The 27,224-nt window shown below is 42.4% G+C and overlaps 1 protein-coding gene across 5 annotated transcripts in view; it reads left to right on the forward strand.

Moving 5' to 3' along the window:
* The window catches only part of ST3GAL3 (ST3 beta-galactoside alpha-2,3-sialyltransferase 3), a 173,430-nt gene that overhangs the window by 101,748 nt on the left and 44,458 nt on the right, over nt 1–27,224 (forward strand). For all 5 annotated transcript variants that reach the window (XM_054286318.1, XM_054286317.1, XM_054286320.1 and 2 more), the window contains 3 exons: nt 3,356–3,450; nt 15,968–16,031; nt 23,773–23,868. In XM_054286318.1, coding sequence (XP_054142293.1) covers nt 3,356–3,450; nt 15,968–16,031; nt 23,773–23,868 — 255 coding nt within the window. The remainder of the gene's footprint in view (nt 1–3,355; nt 3,451–15,967; nt 16,032–23,772; nt 23,869–27,224) is intronic.

Below are 27,224 nucleotides of genomic sequence, written 5' to 3' on the forward strand. Positions count from 1 at the left end.
GGTCACAACTCTTCTTGTCAGGGAGGAAAGAACTGGAAATGTAATGTTTTGTCACAAAAGCCAGAGTCCTTTAGGCACAAATATATATCACATTTTTGTGTGATTATAGATTTCTGTTTAAGAACAGTTTCTGGCAGAACGTTCGCTTCCTTTTGCTGTGCGTGGTGACAAATTGTTAGAGATTTTATTATTGCTTTGCATGAGGAATTCAAACTTGAGAACTGGGAGAGATTTGTTTTGTACCTCACAATTATCATGTCAAGCATTTAGTCCATTTAGATGTCATTTGTGTTTTAGCAGGGTATGCCATTCAAACTAGAGATTGTAGACGCTTGACATTTCTCTCTCAAATTACACAGGTCATAAGTGTGTGCCACAAGCAGCCAAATTCCTCAGCTTTTCAGGGTGTCAGGTGCAATGAGATTGCAATATGTCTGTTCTGGAATTTGGGGTGGAATAGAGAGGAAGTGCTTAAAATTTAGAACTGAAAAATCAAAACTTTTACTTTCTGTGCTGTTTTCTGAAGGAGCACAAACCTGTTTTGGGTCTGGAGCTGTGGTTGCCGGTGAGGCCAGCCTGCCTTTAGGCAGCTGTGACAGGCAAAATGCAGCATCCCGTGCCCAGTTGCTCAGTACATGCAGAGCTTTAACATCATTCAGAAACATTTGCCTTTTCTGTTTGACAGACTCCCATGCATTCCTTGGAATGTATTTTAGGTGCTCTGCAGAGAGCATTCCCATGGCCTGTTTGAGACAAATCCCAATATTTCCTGAAGGGTCCTGGAGTACGCCAGATGCAGTTCAGAGCTGAGACAGAACAGCCATGCTCCTGGAGAGTCTGGCAGACAGCATTTCCCTGTCACTGCTGGACATCAGCTCTGGCTAGCTCTGATTTATTGAGGTGGCAAAGCGCATGAGCTTACAGTATTCATAATTTCTTAATATTTCCCAAACGGAATTACTTTCAAGATTTATGGGAGCAAAATATCTTCTAACTTGCTCCCTTTTTCCCATATGGATATAATATTTCCCTAAAACTGTTCTTCCTCCTTAAACGAAGCAAAAGTATGAATTAAAAGTCCATTTCTCTGCCCCTGTATACAGGAGTATTAAATATTACCAAATAATGGTAGCTAGTCTAAGGCTGTCATGTTCTTTGCTAGAAAAATCCCTACATTTACTTGTAGCAAATGCAAAAAAAAGGCCAATGATCATTTCACCCCTTCTTTGGCATCACTTTGGTGCCCTGGTTTTCACATGCAGAAGCAATACCACAGAGCATTAGATCAGTCCTGCCTTCAGCTTCAGCTGATTCTGGGGACTCCCCTGGGGTCCAGGGAGTCTTAGGAGGATCTGACTTCCCTCCTGGTTTTACCAGGCACCTTTTGTAAATGGAAATCTGCATTAGGGAGAGGCATTCCTTGCTCCCCATCAGACTACTGTAAATTGGCTTTTCCAGATGTGTCACTTGCAAACAGAGCGTTATTTGCATGTATAAATAACACTGCTTCTGAGTTAGGCTGGTGCATGAGGAGAGCAGGGACCATTCTGTGGGACCTGGCTTCTGCTGAGATTTCAGGGGGTGGCTGTGGAGGAAGGGCTATGAGCATCCCTGTAGTTTATAAAAGCTCTTGCATTGCATGACCAACCTGCAAAGATTCCTCCTGTTGATGTCGGAAGGGGGTGGAGGTAAGTCCTTGGAGACACCTCAGGAATCATAATTATTATATTTTGGTGCACCAAGATGTGCGAGAAAACATTGAACTAATTTGTCAGGTTATTGAAGTTTTTAGGATATTTTCAGGGTAAATGTGTTACAGTTAATGCTATATTGCTCTTTATTTGTTTTTAAATTGGCCTGTGGGGTGCTTTTACTTAAAAGCTTCAGAAGCTCTAATATATCTAACATACCTCCTCCACCTTTTCCCAGACAAAGTTATATGTTTTGTATTCTCAGCTCTGGAAAAAACATTCCTTTCCTTCTAGATCAGCCATGTCATCTGTGCATCTTGCTTTTATGGTTATAGATGATCTTATTAAAGATTGCATGAGTGGATGTGAAGCAGTATGCATGGGTGAATCTGAGACTTCTTGTTTTGTTAAATTCTCCTGATCTCTTTCCCCTTTCCATAGATTTCTGCATTTGTGATTTACTGGGCATCTATGATAGGACTTCACTTTGACCAGTTGATAATTTAGATTTCATTCCATCCTTTCCTTACTGTGCTGCTCTTTGAAATTGTTGCTTTGTACCTGGATGTGGCATAGTGTGGGTGAGTTTATCCTAAATTAGTTAGTTAAAGGGTTGTCTGACTGCAATAAGAGTTGCATGCTGAGTTCAGAAACAGCCTGAAGGGAGAGCTAAACCCATGGCTTACACCTGTCCTGTCCCATGTGTAGGTTGGCCAAGCTGGATCTATTTCAGGGGCATGTACCTTACTCTGTGGTGGAGGTGTTTTCTCTGACTCTGAACATGTAGAACTTTCCTTTTCTTGGTGGGATTGACTTTGATCCAGAGCATCTCTGCTACTGTTTTGATATGATTGAATGAACAGATTTCTAATGGTATTAACATACTTTCTAGTATACTTGATACACTCAGAAATGGTCCCATATGGAAGTTAATGTTTCTATATTTGCTAATTGTTTCCTTTTCTCTGGCCACTGTAGTAATTGTTTCTAGAACAGATAAATTTTTACTAGCTGCTGTGTTTGTGTGTTGAGGGTATAATTAGGATAATGTATTTCCATAATGACATGGTTAAGAAGGACTAGGTCTCTTTTTTGTAAGGGATTCTGGATAGATTGTAACTGTTTGGTTTGGCAGGAACCTCTCTTGAATCATTTATATGTTAATGAATGCTGAAGAAGGCACTGAATTTCCATTTCCTTTCTCTGTAAGCTACAAACTGCTTCATGATCTCCTGAACTGTTTTCTTGCCTGTGTGGTGATAGCTGCTGTGTGTGTGCACAAGTGAGGCCAAAGCAGACTCCTCACACACTCACACAGACAGCACAGAAACTGGCTTGGGCTCACAAAGCTGGAAGTCAAACTGCCTAAACCCTGCTTGCAATTTACACTTTCTTGTAGCTAAATTAATAGCCAAACAGTACTGGGGAAGTTTTAAATTCTTGAGTGGAAGTGATTGCTAGGTCCATGACTTGAGTGATTTGAGTGGTGACACAAATTCTGGCACGTTTGTTTCACCTTTGGGTAAAAGTAAAATCTTCTACACTACTCTGTTGCCGGTGACAATGTAGAATCACCATTTAGGTATGGATTCTCTCAACATTCCTGCAGAGGTTTATCCTTCCTAGTTCAGGAGTTAATTTCTTTCTCATTTTGGTTTTCTCAGGTTCTCGAAGCCGGCACCAATGTTCTTGGACGATTCCTTCAGGAAATGGGCACGTATCAGGGACTTTGTACCCCCCTTTGGAATTAAAGGACAAGGTATGAGAAAACTGCAGCTGTTGGAGCAGAAGGTGGTCTGCACATGTTTGCCCCATTTTCTTTTCTGTTTTGAAAACTCAGGTGGTCCTTTGGGCTCAGTTTATTTCCTGTTTGAGAGAATTATTGTATATGTAGTTCTGAGAAATGCAGAAGGGTTTTTACAGCTGGACCATAGACCTTGGAGGCTGGCCTTAGGGAAGATGGTTTAGTATATGTGGAGAGTCAGTGCAACAATGGCAATTTAGACCAATGGCCACATTCTAGAAAGAAGCATTTTGGCATTGGCTGCCAGAAGACCTTGTAGCAGCTTTGCTGACAGCAGCAGAGGGTTCAAACTGGTTTGAAGTGCCTTGGGCTTGACCACTGATACAAATCTTCATTTTCTTATCATAGAATTTTATAGTTGGTCTACTTATGTACTTATATAACAAGTAAAAAAAGTATGTTCAGATGCTTTGATGATAATTTTAATATGCCCTATCCCCCAGCTAGAGCGAGGCAGAAGGGGCTGTGTCTCAGGTGTGCTGTGGAAAGCAGGAGTTGTGGCTGGTGGATGAGATGGGAGCCAGTAGCCCACTCAGAAGATGATCTGTTTTGGGGTGCCAAGCTCATACTTGTCCCACATGTGCAATCACAGCCTCTGTCCAAGTGGTGCTGGAGCAGAAGGCTTGTGCTCACTGCAGTGATTTACTGCAGACTATCTGAGGTCCTGTGTACTTAATAAGTTTTTGTGGCATTGCATCAACTTGGAATTTTTTTTTTTCACTGACAAACTCAAGATTACAGATAATCCTGTAGGAATTTAAATACCTGGTGGAGTAAAAACTGCAACCACAGAGAGCTTGGCTCTGTGTCTCTCCCTGGAAGCAGGTGTGGTAGTTATGGAACAATCTCTGGTCAAATCAAAGGCTCTGCTGACAAATTGCTTTTGGCTTGCATCAGTTCCCTTCTTTGTTTTGTCCATTCCTTGTCCAGTCAGTCTTTTGCAGTTCAATAGGAAGCTAATTACTGTCCTCTAAATCAGCCAGCAGGATTTGCAGCACAGAACTAACAGTGGCAGCACAAGTGGGAGGCTGCTGTGACCACAGCAGGGCTTGTCCCCTTCTAACTAGCTCACAAGGTATACAAAGCTAGGGCAAGATGCCTGACCAGTGTGGAGGTGGGATTTACAGGTTACGTGTGATGTCAGCTAGACCTAATAAAAATTATTCCATTAAACTGAATCCAAGTAGAGAAATTCACCAAAAGAGAATGACAGAATGGCTCTGGCAGCCTTCTCTCTGGGTTTGTTGCCAGCTTGTATCACCACTGCAATGTTATGTAAATCTGGTGTTTTATATTGGATTTCCTCAGTTAAAAAGAGAAATGAGAAATTGCCATTATTTAAATGGCTGTGAGCTGAAGCCATGGGACGGAAACCGTTGAATAGGTTATTTTTTTAACACCCTCCTGGGACTGAATTTTGTGCCAAGTTTCAGTCTGGAGCAAGTTCTGTGTGTGGGAGGGTTGAATTATAAATCTGTGTAGCCCCGGATTTCTAATGGCCCTGCTGACAGGCTGTGAGTCCTAGCGATGCGAATGGCGCCCTTTCATGTTACACATCACTTGGAATTCTTGCTTCAGTCTTTTCTGGCTGTCCCATGGGATGCATTTGGGCTCAGACAACTGATTGGATGATGGAATCAGCACCTCATTAGGGCTTTCAGTCAGGGCCATCTAATGATATCCAAACAAATGATCCAGGCAGGCAGCGTGGAGCTCAGTCACGTTCTGGTGCAAGGTGAAGGCTGTCAAACTGGGATGTGCATGGGAAAAGGAGTAGTCAGGGTGACTGAGCAAGTGTAGAGAGATGTGGCTGCGTTGAAACAGACGGGGCAGGAGCTCTGCTCTGTGTGTTAGGCAGCCCCATGACACTCTCAGCTGGGATTTCCGATGTGCACCACACTGGGAAAGGTGGTTGGTGTTTGTAGACACCGACTGCAGCTGAGATGGCAATGGGAAGACCTTGCTGAGAACTGTGGTGAATATCACCTGCTGTTCTTAAGTCACTGTGATCCGTTCCAAGTGCAAAATGTCTTCTTGTTTGGGTCTTTTTGGTTTTTTTGTGTTTGAAATACAGCTACAGGATGAGCTCACTTTCAGTGATGCTGTATGTTCCAAGGAACTTCTAGAAACTAATCTGTGGTAGCTTGAAAATGCTACAGTTATGAAACCAAGGGATTATTGGTAGCTTGGAAGCTAATCCACCATTTCTACTTTCTTTTGTTAAAGTTTCTATTCTTACCTAAGTTTTGCTTTGCTTTGTCTCTGAAAAAAAGCTGAATTAAGTCCTTTTTTATCCATCACTTTGTGTTTACTGGTTCAAGAAAGGACAGTTCCGAGATTGCTAGAATGAGTCTTGCAATATTTAGGGGAAAGCAGCTTTTGAGGAGTATTGTCTACTGGGCTGCACTAATCTGGAATAACACGTCTCTATAAATTACATGTAAAAGAGTAGAAATGGCTCAGAAATTTTCAGGGCAGGACTACCGCTCTTTAAAGGTTATCATATCAAAGAGAAGGCAGTATGCTGATCATTTTGACACAGTCCATCAGAGATTTTCATTTTCTTTGATGAGAATCTGATTGTAAAGACAGCTCTCCTATCTCCAGATGCTTAAAAGTACTCAGTACAACATAGAAAGTTTAACAGTGCTTCTTTGTGAAAGATTTCTTGCTCCTTCACTCCAGTGGTTATTTTCTGATTTGGCCATCAGCCCAGGCAAGGAGGTTTTATGGACAGAGTGCTCCATTCTTGGCAAGAGCATTTGTGTGTAGAAGCCCTCAAGGTGAATAGGGTCCTGAATATGAAAGTTTTTAGACTTTCCCTGGATGCTGCTGGTTGTGAAATGGGCTATTGCAGTAGGAATACTGCACATCCTGTGTCAGATGGGAAACTGCTGCTATTGTCAGTTAACAGCCTTAGTGATTACTTGCATTCTGTGAAAGAGGCACAGAATAAGCAGGTGGCTACCCTGCTGCTTCCTGAGATGAGGTGTGTGTTATGAGGTCTTGATTAAACTCTCTTTGAACAGTGGTTCTGAGAGTCCTCAACTAGTTATTAGAAATAGATGAAGAGGAACTGAAGAGCAGCTGTTGTACCTTTTTCTTAACCTCTCTTAAATGGGTAGAGTTTTAATACTTGTTGTTGTTGTTGACTCGCCAAAGATCTGGACCAAGGATTGGTTCTAATTACTTGATCACAATGCCCAGGAACCTGGGACAAAAGCAGAGGTGAGAGCTGTCAGGTATGTTGGAGCTGATCCAGCAGTTTGAAGATGTTGTTGCATTCATCATAGGTGTCTGTAGCCCTTGTGGAAACTCTGTTTCCTCCGTGTGCAGAGGATAGGGGAAATAATAGGTATGAAGAGGTGTGATTATGTTTGGGCACCTTAAATGGTTACTACCAGTACCTAGTTTGGCCATTCATGTAACAGTGGCTCTAGCTTTTGCCCAGTGACTTCTGCAGCTGGCTGTGAACCCATGAGATTATATTTCAGAATCTGGATCAAGATTTTTTAAATGAGGAATGCCCATGTTGACAAACCGGCCAATGTCATGTTTGACTGCACTTGCTTTTAGAAACTGAGATTGTCTGCCACATCAAACTTGTTGTCCCCTACTGTGGGATTTGACAGAGTCTGGAAACGGGATGGGCCACTCCAAGTGCTTGGAAACGATGACTCCATCTCTATTAATAAATAAAGTGGTTGTCCTGTGGTCGTGAACGCTGTTGAGCTCATTGTTCAAACAGATTAACTCCCTGCCCCCCACAAAAATAGAGTGGCTATGTCCAGGCTTCCTATCAAGAAAGGTCACTGGCCTGTATTAGCCTGTGAATGCGTGAGAATTGTAGAGGAGGATGTTTGTTGGCCCTGGTGAGCACATCTGGGACTGTGCTAACACTTTGTTAGTGTGGACTCGAGGAGGACTGTGCAGGACCATGCCCTGCTGCCAGTTTGTTTGCTGGTGTGGTTTGTTTGCTGGTGTGTTTATAGCCAAAGTGAGGAACATGATGAAATTGGTCAACTCTCATAGTTGTCAAGAAGATCAAACTGCAACAAGATGTTGGAACTCTAAAAGCTCCAAATGTCAAGGGTTCCTGTGGGGGACAGCTCCAGCTGCTGAGCACCCTCCTGTGTTCCAGGCTATTGTTTTGGCATTAACTTGCATGTTGGAGTGCCTCCCATATTTCACCATTTGTAAGAGTATAATTTGCTTGTAGGAATTCTTTCCCAGCACCCACCAAGTCTGTTGTTGCAACTTTTTTCAGTCAAGAGCAGGGAGACTGCAGCAATCTTGGGCTCTTGAACAAGTCACATGGAGTTTTTTTTGAATCTAAATTGAAATTTCGTCTTTTGGATTTGCACCTTTTTCTAGCAGTGCTTCTAGCAGGGCTCTAATTATGGAGGTATGAATATGCCCATGCTGTCCACGTAGTTGCAGAGATTCTCTAGCATGTGCACTGCTCTCAGGGTTAAATTTGTCAATGAAGAAGCAATGGAAAAATTGTTTATAGTGTTAGTAAGATTATTAATCCCAGAGGGCCTCCTCCCCAAATTTACCTCTGTAGCTAAAGCAAAAGGAAAGAGTTATTTGGAGAAGGGCAACAAACAAGACTGAAGAAATACCTGACTATTAATAGCATTTCTCAGTACATGTGGTTTGAAGAATATAAAAGGCTTTCAGAAGGAGTAGCTAGTATCTGGCAATCTCTCTGTGTAATGAGGACGGGAGAGTTGCTGCAATTTTTTGGTTTTTTAACTTAAATGAAAACATATGGCACAGCATACACTAAAAAACTAAACAGACGTGATCAGTGTAATATGCCTTCCATGCATTTAGTCAGTAATTGTGTCACTGCTTAGCAATAATTGTATGTCTTCACTTCCACCTTTGTTCCTGCTCTGTTGTTTTGGGCAGAGAGGTTGCTTTGTTGGCCCTGAATCAGTTTGTCTTTGAAGGCGATAGTTACTTCTTAGGGACTGATTCTGTTGTCACCATCTCAGAATTTCCCTCCCATCAAGACGCTAGGAAGCAATTTCTTCTCCATGATGATAAGAGAATATTAAGAACATGTTTGAAAAGTTACAGTTTTATCAAATATAATATAAACTACTGGCCAGGAGACTTTGTATTTTCACTTGATACTGGAGGGATGTCTGGAACTGGTGATATATTCAGTGACAAAGGAATTAAGTCTTTGTCCAGACCACCAATGCTAGTGGATTGCTATTGTGCAATGATTAACTGTTCTTGTACTTGGTTTTATTTGGATGTTTTCTTTTGTGTCAGTGCTCCTGGGAAAAGCCGTGGTTCAGTGCTGCTCAGCAGTTGTTCAGTAGTCTCGTGGGGCGGAGGTCATTCATCTCCAGTGAAAATGTTGAGTTTTCAGGCCTGCAAAAGTTGGCATATCACAATGTTATTGGGAGAAAATCTCCTCTCTTTCCATGCATGCTCCTTCATAGCTTTTTCTTTTCCATTGGCTTTCTTGGCATGAGCAATACTTAATCTCTGAGAAAACATATGCAGTTGGACATGACAATTTACAGCTGATTCAAGGAAAAAAAAAACCATTAGAAAACTAGGACTTTTCTAACCTAATCTTCTTGCTCTTTGTAGAGACTGGAGTACCATATGCAGTAGTCTTCCCTGCATTTGACTAGGTCTGAACAAGGCATTTTATGCTTTAATTCTCCAACTTTTTCCTCATTTTGTTAGTGGTACTCTATTGTACAAATGATTTTCCTACTATAAGCATTCTTTTGTTCTTCATGTCTTATTCCCCTAACAAAAAAGCAGAAGAGCAGGCGTGTACAGAAGAGCCATTAGTTCTGTTCATGGTTGGTATTAACAAAGTTGTTGTTTCTTCCTGAGTTGGAGGCACATTTCTGAACTAGATTCCAGTAGAATTTTGCATTTGACCAAAATTGGTAATAGTTGCCATTATCACGTGGGAATATAGATATAAAAATATTGATGTTTCCCCAGGGAATTTTGCAGATTTTATAGCCTAAAGAAATTAAATGAGTGATTTGAAGAGGAAAAAAAATTGAAAGTTTCAGATGAGGTAGAGGGTTGACTTTTCATTACTGAATAGAACTTTAAAGGGAAGTTATGTTGTGAATTTTGAAATTAAATCCCTTCTCATTCTTGAGTTCTCATGATGAAAGTACAACAGTGCAGTCCCTTATTTCAATCAAATCTGATGCTTTGCTGTTGAGTGTGCCTAAAAAATAGTCCTGCTCCCAACTCATTGAGAAGGAAGATGCAAACCTTTGTAAGGTTTCATTTAATTGGATGACTCCATATTGGAGTTCTTCACAGAAGTCTTGAATTGCAATGGAAACACAGATATGATATTATTCCTGTTTTCTATCTCCTGAAGAGAAGAGCAGATACTCTCTGGCTGTTGTGTTTTGAAGTGCCATTTATTAATGCTGCTACAAGGGTCAGAAGAATTAGGAATCACTGTAGTAGTTACTGAGATTTTTGGCCTTGAAGGTATTGCCTGGCCACCTGTGAAGGGTCATCAAAAATGTAGAGCCCTCTATAACAACTGTATTTATTTTCCTGCTTGTCTTTAACCAGCATGCTGTGAATCTTTCAAGGACTGTTTTTATTTGGCGTGAATTTGCTTCTTTCTATGGACTTTATTACTTCCTGTGCATTGAACTCAAGTTTAGATAAAAATTGTTAATGCGTGGTTATTGCAAAATGTTGCCCATTTTTTTTCATAATTGTTTTTTAAATTAATGTTCCAACTTTCCAAGCCCTGGGATTATGTTGGGAACTAAGCTTGTATTCTGAGAAAACAATCTCTTGGTTGTGAAGAAAAGCTTGGAAAAAAAAATCCCCGAAGGCTCCAAAGCGACAATGTAAATGAAGAGTCTAAATGTTATGTATTTTATTTATATCTTGTTATAAAAATAGGCCTTAAGGGCTTTAATGGAGCTTACATTTAATGCATGCCAGGTTCTTCTAAAATTGCTAGGCAGGATACCATGCACATTCAGTCTTTTTTTTTTCTTTTGCTTTGTGTCTAGGCAACAGTACATGCCTCTTGTCTTAATACCATTAAAAATTATCAATGGAGATCTTGTGAGGCATGGCAGTTGTAAGTCCTGCTGTTAGTAAAGTGTATCTCCAGCAAACCACCTGAACCTGGTACAGCTAGTGACCTCATGAAACCACTCTCTTGTATTTACACACGAGTTTTGATCTGGGGACAGATTCCTCAGTTTGTAGTTAGTTGTTTTTGAGAGCCAGTTCACATGTTTGCAATGCACAGCTAAATTCCTGAATTCTTCATCGCTGCTTTTTCCTGCATTGACCTCCTAAAGTCAGCTGATCAATAATAAAAGAAGTGGTGCAGGGAATTTCAGACACATTGTGGTACCTGTTATAAACCACTGGATTCCCAGCTTCACAAAGGTATGAATAATATTGGCTGTCTACAGCTGGACATGGTGTTTCTGGGAGAGAGAATAGAACATGTGGTCAGACTTGGGTCCATGCTGGGCACCAGGGTGGAAAATCATAAAACAAGTCAGGATGGCAGGGACCACACTGGGTCATCTGAGCCAACCTCCCTGCTCAAGCAGGGTCATCTCAAATCACATTGCACAGGATTGTGTCCAGATGGCTCTGGGATACCCCCAGTGAGGGAGATCCCACACCCCCTCTGACAGCCTGTCCCAGTGCTCAGGCACCTGCACGTTAAAGAAGTTCTTTCCCATGTTCAGGTCAAACCTGGGAATCAGTTTCTGCCTGTTTCCTCTTGTACCATTGCTTGGCACCGCTGAGCAGAGCCTGGTCCGTCCTCTGGCACCTCCCCTCAGAGAGTGACAGATATTGATTAGGTCCCTTCTCAGTCTTCTCTTTTCACCTCTGAACAGCCCAGCTCCCTCAGCATTTCCTCATAAGGGAGATCCCAGTGCCTTCATCATCTTTGTTGCTCTCCACTGGACCTGCTCCAGGAGCTCCATATTTTCTGTCCTGAGGAGCCCAGGACTGGACACAGCACTCCAGATGTGCCTCACCAGGGTTAAGTAGAGTGGAAGAATCACCTCCCTTGACCTGCTGTAAAGATCATTCCAAAGATGTGAAAATTTTTCTGTTAAAGGTCATTCCTCAGCTCCCATATGGAGCAAGACCTTAAGGTAAAAAAATGCTGAAGGAAGAATTTTATACAGAGCTGAACTTTTGGGTAGTATATTGAAAAAAAGTGTATGCACTGGCTTGTGCTAAGAACTTGTTTGTAAATACTGTGATTTGTTTAATCCATAGCATTGGTAGTGTTTAGCTTACTCTCCCCACAAAGCTGACACACCGTGGCATTCTGTTATGGTGGGATGGGGACCCATGTGCAGTCTCCTGGCAGGCTGCATGGGATGTCAGTCAGCCTCACTCGGGTCAGGCCATTCCCAAAAGCTGGAGCTGGTGCCCAGGACCTGCAGCAGTGCTGGCTGGAGGGATGGCAGCTGTGTGACCACCAGGGGAGATGGGCACTGGCCCTGGCTCCCAGGGCAGACACAGAGCCCTGCAGCAGCACGCTGTCCCCTGGCTCTGAGGCAGGACATTCACACCTTACTGCAGCCACCAGGATCATGTGGGTGTGCTGGGTTTTGAGGAAGGTGGCTGGTACACACAACTTGAAAAATTACAGCCTCTTCTCTTGGCCACTTGAGAGTGCACAAACATCCCAGTCTGCCTGCTTTCAAGGCAGGCAGAAGGTAGACCCTGCGAGATGCCTGCAGTAAGCCCTGTGGACTGGAAAGGCCTCCCATCTCTTTTTTGGTGATACAAGCAAGAAGTTTCTGCATTAGAAACAACAATTTTAAGTGTTGTTGACATTTAGAGTGAAGGTCTCCTCCATTCCCTTCACATAAATAATGGAGAAAAAGGCTAGAATTGAGACTTAGGCTGATTCTCACTGTGTGGTCACTGTCTGCCTAATTTCTAACTATTTAGTTTTTCCAAATGTCTGAAAATTTCAGGGTCAACCTGAAGTCAATATGTACTGGTGTTCAGACAAATCATGAAGTACCAAGCTGGCTTTTGAATCTTCTGATGTTGTAAGGCCAAGTTGATATAATATGTCAAGATAACTCAGGATTCTTAGATAAATGTAGTTGACTCCTCCTCTAGATGGGAGAAAAATGTGCAGAGGCTTCTTGCTTTGTTTTTATAGTAAGAGTGCATGCATAGTGGTTGATAGATGAATGGGTTAAATAATCTTCCCACTCTCCCCAATGAAGTAAATTCTCCATGACAAAAAAAAATATATATAATAAACAGGCTATGGCTGCAGAAAACTGTTCTATATTGCTTGCCCTGCTGATGCTTGTGTAGACAACTTGGCCTTTCTTTTGTCCTTGCACAATTTCTTTCAGTCACTGACTTCCAGGCAGTGGCTGTGCACAAATCCTGTTTCTTGAAGCAGGAAGGAATTTTTCTTTGTAGTATTTGTTACGTGTACTTGCATTTGCATTATTTTCACTCAGTACATAGGTGTCTAAGGCAGACTGTGCTCATCACGCCTTCAGTTTCTTACCCTGGAGAGAGCATGTCTCATCAATTGACTTTACATAATACAGCTGCTTTCCTGGTGCCCAGTTTTCTTTAGTCACAGCCTGGAGGTGAGCCCTGATATCGGGTACCTGTGATAGTCTTTGCAGCGGGTGATTGCAGGTGATCCTCCACCTTGCCCCAGCTGTATTGAAAGATCCTGCCCGTGGTTCCTTATTGCTCCTAACTGCTTTGTGGTCTTGTGCAAGGTTGCAGGTCAGCCACAGCAGCATCTGGTGATCCTTCAAACCTTTCCCCAGGAAAATACAGAAAATACAGTAACTCCTTCTGGAGGAGGTCTTGTCTTTCCATCCTCATGCCAGCATCAAGGTTCAAGTGCAAGTGCCCACCTTAGCAACAGTGCAGTAGAGTTCCAGCTTAACCACAAACATCTAGGCCTGCGCCCTGCCCCAGACATTATCTTTTCCTGGCTTGTAGCTCCTGTTCCTGCCTTCCAAAAAGAGGGCTAGACCAGATGAACTTAGTGCCACTTTCATTCCTGATGTGGGTGAACACTTGACAGTGAAGTACTTTGTCTTTTATTGGGCTTTGTTTGGCAATTTTGAATAGTAACACTGAAATTTGTGCAACTTCCAAAACTTTTGGATGCCATGTATTGTTGGACTGTGGAGTCTGCTGAAGAGCTTTTTCCTATTTGTCCCTTCATAATCTGTTCTGAATGCTCGATATTGTTGTGTTTTGTTTTTGTTTGGGAAGCACCTCCATTCCAAATGCTGCCATATCCACTCCTAAAGTAGTTTTATTTCATTCCTGAGCAATCACTGAGAGGGCATTGCTAATTATCTTGCAAGATGAGTAAACCAGAATCATTTGAGTGCATCACTCAACTCTATTCTTTTAATGTTTTTTCTAAAATAGTCCATGGGATGCTCTCCAAGTAGTGCAGGGTGTAACTTGTGGGTGATAGAGCAAACCTGGCATAACAAAAGCTTGGTAGATGGGAGGTTGCAGCCCTTGACATGCAATCCTTTGATGTCTTCTCTGAGAATGTGGGGAAAAAAACATCAGTAAAGTATGCTGTCCAGCAAAAGCCAAGGTGTGAAGCAGGCCAAGGAGAGGACTGTGGCATGATGCCATAAGAGGTCACAGCAACCTACTGCTTTTAGGGCAGATTTAGGGGAATAGCATTCCTGTTGGAGGGGAAGCCTACTGCCCATGCATCAGAAGAAATTCTTGAGATGAAGGAGAACTAAACACCACTATTTTGTTATCAAAGTTGCTTTTACCCTTATAAATTGCCTCGTCCCTTGCTCCACTCCAAACTATGATCTGAAGGTCATCACACTCCCCAGCTTGCAATGGTTGGCAGGTGCTGTCAGTGCTGCCATATCAAAAACTCCCCCAAATCTCAAAGTAATTGTCAGAGTTTTCTGTTTATCACCTTTGTGTGTCTGGCCAGCTTGTTGTCAGGTTCAAAACTCTTTGACACATGGGCTGCCTTGAGCTCCTGTGTTTATCCCACACATTTGTCCTGTTGCTGCTGAGGAGGGACGCAGTGGAAAAGAACAGAATCTCCCCTAACTGTGCTGATTGCAGTAATTTGTGTCTGTCAGGAAAACTGTTTAAGATTGAGGTGAAAAATCACTTGTTGTCAGTTTTCTTAATGTTTCTGTACCGTTTTTAGTCTTTCATAAAGAAATGAGACTTATTTGTTCATTTTGACTGGTGTTTCACAAGAATTCTGAATTAGTTGATAGATTTGAGAATATTAGAATATTTGCTATCTCCCAAGCAAAGATGGAAGGGGACTAATTGTTCACAATCTTTCTCAGTATAGATAAAGCTCAGAAAAGCCATATTCAGAATTGCAAAGGGAAGTGATTGAATGTCCATATGGATCCAGGAGAATTCTGAGCTCATGGAATAGAAATCATTGCAAGTTACTAGATACAAGGAATCTATGTCTGATATATGAAATCCCTGATTTGAAAACAGTTAAATAGCAGTAGAGAATTTCAGGGAAGTAGATCTGTTTGCTTTGGTTTTGTTCTCCTCTTAGACATACGCTTAAAACCACAGGTAGAATCAGAATTTGGAGGCAGATGGATTTTTTGTCAAACCCTGTATAGACATTCTGAAGTTACTGATACATTTGTAAATACAGACGAGCCAGAGCCTTGCTGCTTCTTGGCCCTGGTTGGGTCATGGAAAGGAGTTTGGATCTCTCTGGGGGAGAGAGGTGGAAAAATTAGGGACAAATGAAAAATCTAGAGGGAAGCAGACTCTAAAGTTTCCATAGCCAATAGAATTATATATATGTAATCACTGTGCTTCTGCAACTTAATGCATTTAATTTGTGTGTGTGCCTAAGCTTGCATAACTTACATCCTCTGGTTGCTGCAGCTTTTGCAGGGTGTCAGTGTAGGCTGCAGTTCCATGAGCATTTCTTTATGCAATTATGGTGCTTTAATTGTAGAAAGACAGACTGAGGAACCTAAACTGAAAGTAACCCACAGAATAAAAAGCATCCGTTTTAGCCTGGTTCTGTTTCTGCATCCAGTTCACCACTCAGCCACATAATAGCTTTTCTGAAGGCCAGCAGTGACAGTGATGCTGACCTTTTCATGTCTGAAGTGTTTGTGAGACTGTCATCTCAGGGCAGGGGATATGAAATCACTGCTATAAAACGGACGGTGCGTGTTCCCTGTGACACTCTCCGTGCAAGGCAATTGCACGCTGCATCAGAATTTGGCACATAACGTGTCTTTGCAGGCTGTGTGTGAAGGTCATTGTCCAGAGAAAATAGGAATATTCAGCTTAGTGTTCCTCCCTAATGAGAACCTTTCAGTTCCTTCAAGTAACTGCTTCAGATGCTTTACTCCACATTGTTCCTCATTTCCGTTAGAAGCCAGAACTTGTTCCTAATGTCTTCTTCCTTTCTCCCCAGATAATCTGATCAAAGCCATCCTGTCAGCAACCAAAGATTATCGTCTAACTCCAGCTCTTGACAGGTAAGATGAGACCTTCAGAACAGAAGGAGTAGAAGTGATTCTTTTCCATATGTCCTAAATAAATTTTGTTAGACATATTTTGCCAGAGATTATTGCGAGTACATTTGAATGTGGATGAGTAAGTCAGGAGGTGAAAACTGAGTCCTCTTTAGAGTAAATCTGCAGACTCTGGAGACCTCTGTCAAGTCAAACATAAGTAGAAAAAAGCATTTAGCTTTTGACTATTTCCTACTCATTTGTTTCATATGTTGTTCCAAGACATGCTCTTGCCCTGTTTTCAAATAGGTAAGTAGCAGGTTTTCAATAAACACTTTGCTCTTTTCCAGCCTTTCTGACAAAGCAACAGAATCACAAGGAACTTTAGAAGGAAAGAAAGGGCTGGCTTATTTCAACAATGTTTTTCATTAATACCTCACTCTCAGAGTAGGAATGTTTGGTTGTGTTGGCCAAGCCTGTGCTAGGATGAACAGGATAGCAGCCTCCTGGGTCCTGTGATATTTGAATTGATGCCTTTAGAAGAAGATCCTTTGATTCTTCAGTTCTATTGTAGAGGTTGTTTCTGAAACTCACTGGCATGTTTACAATCAGCTTCCCAGTGATAGTCCTTTAGTCCTTCCTGTCCTTGCTTTTCTCATTCCTTCCATTTTTCCTGCAGGTTTGGTTTAGTGCCGCCTCCCAGATTAGGGATAGTTTTTTTCAGAAGCTGTCAGAGGTTTTTACTCTGGGACCTGAGCTCTTTTCTAAGTCCTGGTAATACATCTTTTCAGTGGTACTTAACCCAGGCTGACAACAGAGTTCCTGCTTTCTAAACACATGGGTTTTATTTCCTGGCCCAGCTCCCCTTCTGCCCACTTTTGGTGACAAAGTTCATAAGCTTAACCAGTCTTTCTGTAGGTCCCTGCATCTCTCATGCTGATTGTAGAGCTTGCCTGCTGTAGTTGGGAGTTACTATCTGCGTGAAAGCTTATTATTAGTCTTGCACAGTCTATGTGTTAATTTAGATTTCTTTGAAGTTTGCCTTGCCTCACAGCAGTGCCAGATAGGGTTAGCCTTCAGACTTTGGATTTGAGAAATTATGTCCAGAAGGTAAAACCATTTTACAGATGACCTTCTTAGGGATTTTGCGCACAAGTGAGTCTCACCCATCTGGGGTTTATCTCAGTTCTGGTTGGAGACTTAAGATTTTAATCTGTTGAAAAATCCACATATAGACTCTTTCAGAAGGTTGCTCATATGAAATTAGTGTTAATGACAGAGGGCAGGTGGAAGATTCTTGCAGGGAAGGTTAATGTAGTTGTGACCCTTGCTGCTCACCTGTTTTTGAGAATGTTTCAGGCTTTTTAAAAGTAATTTTGCAGGAGATTCCAACGCATAATGACTCTGGCATGAGCTGCTCACCTTGGTTTGTGTTCTTTTTAATGAGTTTGGTGCAGAGGTAGGAAAGATCTTAAGGCTCATAAAATGTATGCAAAATCCATGAGATACCAAGTGCAAATGAGACCTCAGGAACAGGCTAGACATTTATTTCTCTGGTTTTGCAGCAACAAGGCTTGGTGGTGTGTAAACACACAGATATCTTGGGGCAGTACTGCTTCCTTGGGAATTGGGATAAATCCCTATCAGTGGATGTTGGTTGTGTAGCACATATGCATCACAATCCAATATGTCCCAAAGCCCTCCTAAGTGAGCATGTCTTAGGAAGGATAAAAACAGAAGTGTTTATGAGAGAAAGGGACTCAAGGAGGCTTGGGATAGCAAGCTGGAAAGTGAGAACCTAAAGAAGGAGGTGGATGGAGTTGCAACAGAGGAGTTTTATTAGGAGATAGAGCTTGAGAACTGTAGCAGGTGTTAAGTCCGCCATAGTGCTGCTCTGGCAAACCAGCTTGGTGAGTAGGGCACAAGTGAAGACTTGGGTATAATTTCAGAAATAATCTTCATTTGTAGTCATCACTGAATTCCAGTGCTGGCAGCAATGGGTATCTGCCATTTTGGGTTCCTAAAAAGCTGGAGGAGAAGACTGGTGGATGAGGGCTAGCTCCTTTCTCATCTTGTCTCAAGCTCCAGGTGTATCCTAAGAGTTCCCCTCCATGGCAGCACCAGTGTGTCTGGGGCAGAACCTTGGGTTTGGCTGCTCCCTTCCTGCTCACTGGTCAAGGAGAAAGCCCAACCTCTCCCCTTTGCTCAACACCTTGAAGCAACTGGAGAAAGCCTGACTTAGAGGACCTTGAAAGGTCCCTTCCAACCTAAACCATTCTCGGTTCTATGATAGAGAACTGAGAAAATGTCCTCTTGTGGAAGAATTAGATAAGAGACACAAGTCAAGTCTGTGAGGTTCAAGGAGTTGGGCTTGGAAGATCTTGTGAACCCTTCCACTTGTAGGCTCTCAGAAGTCTAGTGGGCTGATTCTAGAAGCAGGAAAAAGGCTCCAGATTCACCTTCTTTTCAGAATGGAGTTACACCAACGTTTTCTCTGTTGGCAAGTCTAAGAAGCCATATTTGCAACTGGTCTAAGAAGCCATATTTGCTACTGCTGCTCCCCTTCTCCTTGTGCTGCTGCTATTGTTTAAAAGGGGACTTCAAAGCAGATCAGTGAGATGGTTCCAGTTTATGAGCTTTTCTCTCAACCCAGGTCATTCCAGTGACTTCATTTCCAGAGTCCCCTCCCACTGAAGAGTTGTGTGGGCACAGAGCTGAAACGGCAGCAGGAGAGGCAGAGGCTGGGATGGGTGGGGAGGGTGAGCACTGCCCAGCCCATTGGAGTAAGTGTTCGTGTAACTATACACTGAAGGCAGCTTTCCCAGGGGAAGGGTGGGAGAGGCAGGAAAGGTGAGGTCAGAGCAGTGCGTGACAGCACAGAAAGGAAGGAGAGGATTAGAGTTGTGTGGTGGAGGATCTCTACACCAAGCCTTTGGTTTTGTTCCTATCCAAGCTTCTCCATTTCTGCCCTCCTTCACAAAGCTGGTCCTCGAGAAGTTGCATTCACTTGCCTCTCATAAGCCCTGGAAATGAACTTTGTTTGATTATTCCTGTGCTAAAGGGCATCCTGATGCACCTTTCCTGACACAATGTACTGACATGGTGCTGAAATGAGGCAAACGTGATCCTTCCAGGTATGCGTGCACTTTTCATCATCCCACAGCAGCTTTGCCAACTCACTTCTACTAATCCCTCCATTGTGTTGTAGCTAGCAGCAGCTGGAGGGCATGTGCACAAAGGCTGTGGTTCACACCTGTAACACAGTGTGCATGGTGCCCTGCTTTCTCCATGACTCCTTATTACAGCACCGTTGTGTTGAGTAGTAACCTGCTCCTGCTCCGGGGCAGGGGGCAGGAAAAGCTGCACTGATGTTCAGGAGGGCAGATACAACTCACCCCTGGGCTTGTCTGGAAAAGTTTGGAGATCCAGGAGACTTTCTCTAGAGCCATTGACCTCTTCCTTCTGAGCTGGCATGTCTTTCTCCCTAACACAGGTGTCAGTGGGTCTTTGAAACTTCTTGCCCTCCATTGGCTTTTCCAGGCCCTCTTATATTGCTGAGATTCTCATTGCTTGATTTAGTGGCTCCTCCAGTGGCCTGTCCCTCATTCTGCAAATGGATCAGGACTTGATTTATAATTCCACAGCCCATCTGCTGGCTGGACTTCAGTGGATTTTTGGGTTACATCTCTGTGGTGATGACATGTAAATTTCCTATGAGAAGACATAAATATAAAAGCCTGAGTGATGTTTTTTGTATTGCCTCCAGCTGGTAATGAAAGAATGAGAGTTTGAGCTTATAACTATCATAGTCTTTACAAATGCAGTATATTACCCGAACAAGTGAGGAAAGGATTTGATAGAACAAGAGTGGTGTGTGTCCCCCTCTGGTTCAGGCTGATAGCACCCATTTAAGTAACAGAGTATGTTAAGCCTCCTTAAGCACCAGCTCCCCTAAAGATGTATTTTTAATTATTCTGTTATATCTTTCCTCAAAGCCTTTAGATCCAAAGTTGTGTTAAGAAAGGCTTTGTGGTTTTTCTCCCCTGACAAATCCCTAAAGCACTTTGATAAGAGAGAAGAGGAAGTGGGAATCGCTACAAAGTATACACATGTTTACAGTTCTATATTGTTCAAGAAAATCTGCATGAATCCTGCTTTTGGTGGAGATGAACTGAACCCTGGAGTATCTGTGTCAGGAGTCTGTACATCTGGCTGCAGCTCCCAGCTTAGGGCTTTAGGGAGTATCTGTTGTGGAAAGTCCATGACCGTCCTTCATACCACCCTGGTAGCAAACTGAAACATGGGCTGTGTCTGATGTGCTCAATCCTTGCAATCTTCTGGAAAAGAAATAGGGCTTTGACATACTGTGTAAACAAGCACAAAGGTGTTTGCACACTTCTTTGTGGAGAAACAATTGATCTGTAACTGATGCTGCTTGCACTGTGTATTTCTTCACCCAGACACTTGCCCGGAGCCAGCAATGACTGTGCAGGTTTCCCATGCTCAGGCACAATCAGTAGACAGAGTACATTTGAAAGAAATTTAAGCTGTTAGAAGATCAAAGATGAGACTTTAGGGTCAGAAAGTTACTAATGAAAAATCTTACCTGCAGACTTAAGGAAAAAGGAGAATGCATTTAAATATGTCAGAACCATGAGGGTAGAAGAGTGGTTCAGACATGAAGCTGGGCAAAAGTGATTAACCTATCAATTACAGTGAGTAAAGGCAGAACCATTCAGTTAAGAATTTGTTTCATTTTTGGGAGTAAAGATAGAAAGATGTCTCATTTTGCGGCAACAGTGAAATACCTAGTGATTCTTTTATTAGTAACTACAAGGATATTAAATGACAATTCTATGTCTTTTAAAGTCAGTAAGCACTGAAGAGTTAAATAAAGAATTCTTGTTGTTATTACTGTTTGCTATTTAGCCCTTCCTGGAATATTTGAGAGAACAGCGAATGTTGTGCCATTCCTGGAGAAACATGGGAGATAATAAAGAGGTAGCTGTAAGTTGATTCATTTGGTTTTGCAGGAAAAATCCTGCAGAGGATAGAGCCAGGATGGCAGCATAACTGATGTTTTGTTACTTTGGGTTTGTGGAGATTAAATCTTGCCATACAGAAGATATATTTTTAGAGGAACTAGAAGCTTGAATGGTAAAGGTAAACTTTTAGAAGCACACATTAGTTATTTGTCTCAGTCCATTATGTTCTGTTTCTATACTACACCATTTAGAGGTATCCTTTTTAGGAATAGAATATGTTACACAGCTTAAAAAATTATTGTCAGTGTGGAGAATTAATCCTTTAGTGACACTTGTAGTGAAATCCTGCTGGCAGGTGTTCACAGGGGCTAAACCAGTCTGGAGTAAATGTGAAATTCCACTAGGAAAATTTTCCAGAACCAAAGACTGGGAAAGTAACGAGCAGAAGGGCCAAGTCAGTCCTGACTATTTTGTTGCATCCTTCACTGGAGCCAAATCAAAAATCAGGCATCACCAAGGCAACGATTCAGGTCATGTTTACAAGATGAGGATTAAATTCTGCAAACCAGTGACTGTAAGAAGAGGATTGGAATGATGTAAGTAAAATCTCTGTGTAAAAGGCGCTCTACCTTGAGCAGCATTAGCTCTGAATGCTGGTCTTCCAGAATCAGTACTCAGGAGATCTGGGAAGAAGTTGAGAATTGTCCAGGGACGTGCTGCAAGTGTGAGTCAAGACCTAGAAGAGCTGCCATACCGTGCAAGATCTCATGAGCTCACTGCAGTTTGTTTGGTGAACAGAAGATTAGGAGTGGGGTTAGATCAATCGATGAGTCCTGTGTGGGAGCAGGGCCATGAAGCTGCTGGAACAGCTTTGGCTGGTGGAACTGGTTCTTCTGTCTCATGTGCAGCAGCTCATGCTCACCAGTCTGCCCTGTGAGAGGCAGATATTTGTACACAGTGCTTTCTCAGTCCATGGATCTCATGCAGATGTGGAAGGGACTGCTGACAGTAGATGGTGCTTTAATTTAGCAGGAAAGCGAAGAAGGTGATTAAGTGGTTTGAGGTTGAAACAAGCAGATCTCTATTCAGAATTGGTAGGAACATCCTAACAGTAAGTGGGAAGAGGATAGAGTGGAGTGCCTGGAGCCTGCAGCCTTTGGATTTCAGCTCTTTATTCTTCTTCAAAACAGAAAATTCAAAAGGAGTCGTAGCTGAGAGACAGCTGAGTAGAGAAGGTACAGTATTTCACCCAGAAGTTGGTTTTTTAGGAGGTTAAACTTTCCTGTCATAATCATCAAAAGAGTGTGTTTCCTTCTGAAATATCACTTGGCCAGAATTGAACTATGTCTCTTTCTCCCTCCTACAACACCTTTTCCTTAAAGGTTTTGACAAAGCTGCTACCATCTTTGTCACTCATTTTGGTGTACTTGGGGCTGACTCTCCCTTCCCTCTTTGTCACAATATACTGCCTGAACCAGATCTTGAGTCTGATTTCTCCTCATTGCCAGAACTGGTTTGCTTGGGGTTTTTTTGCTATGCCATCATCTATAAAATTCTTTCTCTATTGTGGTTTGATTATCATAAACACACACATTTCTTTAGCCCTTGGGGATACTGGGCTAATATGTTCATCTGCATGAGGAAGTTTTTTCTTTTGGAAAGGCTTGGATCTGCAGTGGAACTTTATCTGGGCAGGGGAAGCTGTTCCTGAGCATTTCTTGGTGCTGTTAATTCTGCACGTGTCTCCAGCTAATGCCTCTGTCAGCAGAGTGACCTTCAGTGGTTTAGCTGAGTCTTTTCAGTGCCCTCCAGCCCTGCTCTGCAAAAAGGGACCCCACATAAACACAGCTTTCCTCATGCTGGCTCTTGACACTTAACACAGAGAGGACAGCCCAGAAGCAACCAGTTGACTGTGCCTGGGACTAGGAAGGCTGCCTAGTTCAGGAATCTGCTCCAAACAACTGATTGCCTTGGACCCTTTCCGAAAAAGGCTCTGCAGACACGTATTCCTTCAGTGAACTACCAGAGCCGGAGGCACACTGCCAGAAGAGCCAGCTGCATTTGGGATTAGATGGCTGGAAAGAAGTCCTTTCTCTGTCTTCAAAACAAAATCGCTTTTTAACATCTGCTGCAGAGTTCTCGTGACTCAGGGTTCCACGAGAAACTGTTCTCTTCCTTCTCTTTCCTGTTTCTTTGTTAATTAAGGTTATTTTCCTTCCCTTTCCTCACCTATTGTGTCTCCATATATATTTCCTGCTGGACAGGCATGTGGGGGGGTGTCTTTTTTTCTCTCAATTGAATGTTTTTCTGTCTCTTGAAGTCTCACCATAACAGCAGCAATTTTGCTCTCAGCAAGGTGAGCACACCCCAGACACCTGGCAAGATCTGCCTGCACTCATGAAATCACTTGGAGAGAAGACTTCCTCACTAAGCCTTTGGTTTATTGTTGTTTCAGTGCTGAATGAATAATGAGATGGTTCAAGTAAACAGATGGGTTTGATTCAAGCCCATCATACCAGGGGTGTGGGGGGAGAGGAGCTGCTTGTCCTGACAGCTCATTTCATTAGGCCACACGTGGTGTGAGGTGTTGAAAGCAATTTATCACATGTAATGCCTGGGCATGATGAGGTGAATTGAGGATCAAGTGTATCTCTGCCCCCCTCTTAATTCTTCATATTTACAGAGGTTTTCTGTAGTTCTCAGATGCATGCAAACTAAATATGTGCTCTCTGTGTGTTTGAAGTTCTGCTACAAAAATCACTTCTCTGTTTCTTCCACAGTCTCAGCTGCCGGCGATGTATTATTGTGGGAAATGGTGGAGTACTTGCAAATAAGTCATTGGGGTTAAAAATTGATGACTATGATGTTGTTGTCAGGTGAGTCTTTGGCATTACAGTTCTTTCCCATATTCAGTTTCTGTGTCAGTTCACTTGCTATGCAGGCAGACTTTAACCTGTACTAGTGACAGTATCCCTTTGTATGGAAGCATTAACTTACAGGGAGAGTAAAAATAGACATGAGCTTAAAAAGGTTTGTTATAAATGACGATCACATCAAAGGGTAAAGGCATTCCTCAAGCTTTCTGTTTTCCACAGCTTCTTGGGAATGTGGTCTCTTGTATGATATCATTTGAACCTTCCCTTCATAGCTCCTTTCTAAAAGCTGCTTTTGTGATGCCCTTAGGTGGTCAAGCAGTAACTCACACTGCTGGATCTGCTCCCAGATATATTCCTGTGGTAGCTCAGGACAGTATTAATGGTCATACATGTGTAGCATTCCCCAGGAACTGCACCTCACAGGATGGGCAGGACTAAGAGTGGTGCAGCATAGGGTGTTAGGAAGCAGGAAGCCTTTAAGAGAGAGGACCCAGCAGTGATTAAACACCTGTAAGTGTGCCCTAGAAACTGGCAATACTTTGGCTCTGTGTCTCTGCAGATGACAATGTTGAATAAGGCAGCAGAAACAGAGTGGTGGGAGTGCCAAGGACCACAGTCAGAGTCAGGGCTTCTTGCTTTTGCTGAGGACCTGGATCATGGCCCTCTCAGAATGCCTGAAAAACGTGCTGATATGTGAAATCACAGGTCTAGTCATAACTCTCAGTAATAAATCTGTCAAGTCAGGGAGGCGTTCTGGGTGACTGGAGATTAACAAACATAATACCTGTACTAATGGAGAGTGAGAGAGTGCGTGTAGGAGGGAGGGAGGATGTGCTCTAGGGAGCTACAGACCCATTAGTCTGACCTGAAAAAAAATGCACTTTTCTATCAGGTTTTGAGTAACAAAATATTATTATGGTAAATTGTGAAAGTGGGATAAACTGCAATGTAAGTTTATAAAACTGGTTTAACATAGTATAAGTTGGTATTTTTTTCTTAGTGCAATAACTGATTTTGTATTAAAAGAAATATATCTGATATAATCTCTCTCAATTTTAATCAGCTTTAAGACATGGTGGCAAATAGCAAGTTCTTTGCTAAAGGTAGAAGAAAGAAAGGGATTAATAAAGGAATTTAAAGCAGGTATTATTTATCACAGTCTCTATTCTCTCCTATGTGTAAGGAAAGAATAGGACAGACAAAGAAAAATAAATATCCTCTAACTCTGGACAAATAGACCAAGAAGATCCCTTTCAGTCTTTGGTTCCTGTGAATGGTTCCCTGCTTCTCCATGAGTATGCTGGACACAGGGATGGCCATTCAGATCAGGACAAAATTTTTACAGCCCTTCTCCTAGCTCATCCCACTATCAGTTGATAACAAAGAGCTCTTATTCCTCATCATAGTCGGGTGACTTGTAGTTATTTCAGCTGAATTAAAATGCAGTTTTTAGCCTTTCCTTGGGCTCAGGTTATTAAAAAAGTAGCAAAAGAACAGTTTCAATCCATCTGGCCTAAGCCACCCACTAAGATTTACATCAGAAAGGCCACTATTTAATTTTGAAATGAAAACTTCAACTTTTCCTCTCCACATCAGTAAATCTATGTCAGTTTGCAAGCTGGGAGGATAAGAGGGCAGCTAAGCACCTGTGCTGTTGGTGGGATGGATAAAGGAGAGAGAAGTCAACTGTAAAGGTTAAATGAAGCCAGGTGCTTGGATATGTATCCAACTGCTTGCTTTATTCCTGTGGAAGCTGGGGAAGTCCATGTATTATAACATCCTTTTTCATACACTGAAGAACTTCTTTGAAGGATGATATTTGGGACCTAGGGAGTGAATTTTAAATGAAAAAATGTGGTACATTTGTGGACAAAGGAGTGATCCAGCAGTATGTGGAGTTCTTTGATGCCTTCTGTGTTACCATGTGAGGATTGCTAATTGCAGCAAGAAATTTTGTTCTTTGCAGTGAAGATAGTCCAATTCAACTTTGTCAGTTCTAAAAGAGCTTGGAGTGAGTTACTGTTTTTCTTTAGCTAGACACTATCAGATTTCAGTGCAGATGTTATTCCCAGCTGTCACGCCATTTACCTGGCAAGACTTATTGCAGCAGTCAGTTGTCAGTGCTCTGAAATGACTCCTTAGAATAGATTGCAGACTGGGCAAAAATAAGTATGTATCAGAAATTCCTGATTAGAACCAGATAGGGATTCACCTGATGATGATACTTGAGTGGTGTCTGAAAGGATCTCTATGGTGGCAGGGTTAGGAGTTGGTGTCTCCATATGTAATCAGTGAACATAGACAGAAAAACCCTCTGGAACTTCTTGTGGAAAAAACTGCCTGTCCACAGGCAGTACAAGGAGGCCTGAGATCCTAACTGAGGTTTTCCAAGATTCAGCTGTGTTTATAAGCACAGTGCATCCTGCCTGGGAGGGGTTTGGGCTGTGGAGTCTGCACCTTTGGGTGCTGTGGCTGCCTGAACTCTCCCTGCTCCATTGCCCTCGCTGCCCTGGGCCTTGGTGGTGCTGGCTCTGTCACTGTGGCTCCATCAGCAGCTCACACTCTGGCCCTTTGCTGGACACCTGAGTTCATTTCCCTTGGGGGAAATGGTTTGGGTTATTTCCTGTCTAGATACTAAGCAGGGCTCCCAAGTTTTGAGAGTATTAGCAAAGTTAGCAGCAAAACAGTGAACCCAGCAGCTGGGGATGGGAAAAACCCCGCCAAAGAGTGGCACAGTGACATTTGAAACAGCTGCAGACACCTCCTCACCCTAAAGAAAACAGATGAAAATATGTAAAACTTGCTTTCTTTGCAGAATATTGGTAGTACTCTGTTACCTTTAGAGCTGCATGCTTTTGCTCTGTATAAGGTCATGTGCCCCAAAGAGACACAACACCTTAAAGTTTAAATACTCCCCACAGAAGAAGTGAGTGGTGTGTGAATGTGCCATCAGCAACAGAGGAAAGAGCAAGGGATCAGGCTGGCTGGAAGCATTGTATTCAGGTCTAGTTCCTCAAAGTCAGGCTACAAAGAATTTATAAACCATGGGAAGAGACTTCATCTGCTGTATTCATTGTGGTGGTGCTGATTCTTAAATTGTTTTGCCTTTAATATTTTATTCCTGATGATAAAATAAGTATTTTTGCTAAAAATGCTTAAGAATGTATTTCTCTAGATTTGCATATGATTTTCAGATTGTATAGAGATTTTTATTCTACTAAAGTTTTCCGATGTAAAATGCTTACCCAGGTTAAAAAAGACAAATCCAACATTCCTACATGGCAAAATTTGTAGTATATTGAACAACGCCAAATTCAGGAATGCTGCAAAAATTCAGGCAGGCAATCCTGTTCTAT

This window comes from Melozone crissalis, unplaced genomic scaffold (assembly GCF_028551555.1).
Source record: "Melozone crissalis strain CALT ecotype California unplaced genomic scaffold, PUWL_Pcris_2 ptg000045l_1, whole genome shotgun sequence".
In the NCBI taxonomy this organism is placed as follows: domain Eukaryota; kingdom Metazoa; phylum Chordata; class Aves; order Passeriformes; family Passerellidae; genus Melozone; species Melozone crissalis.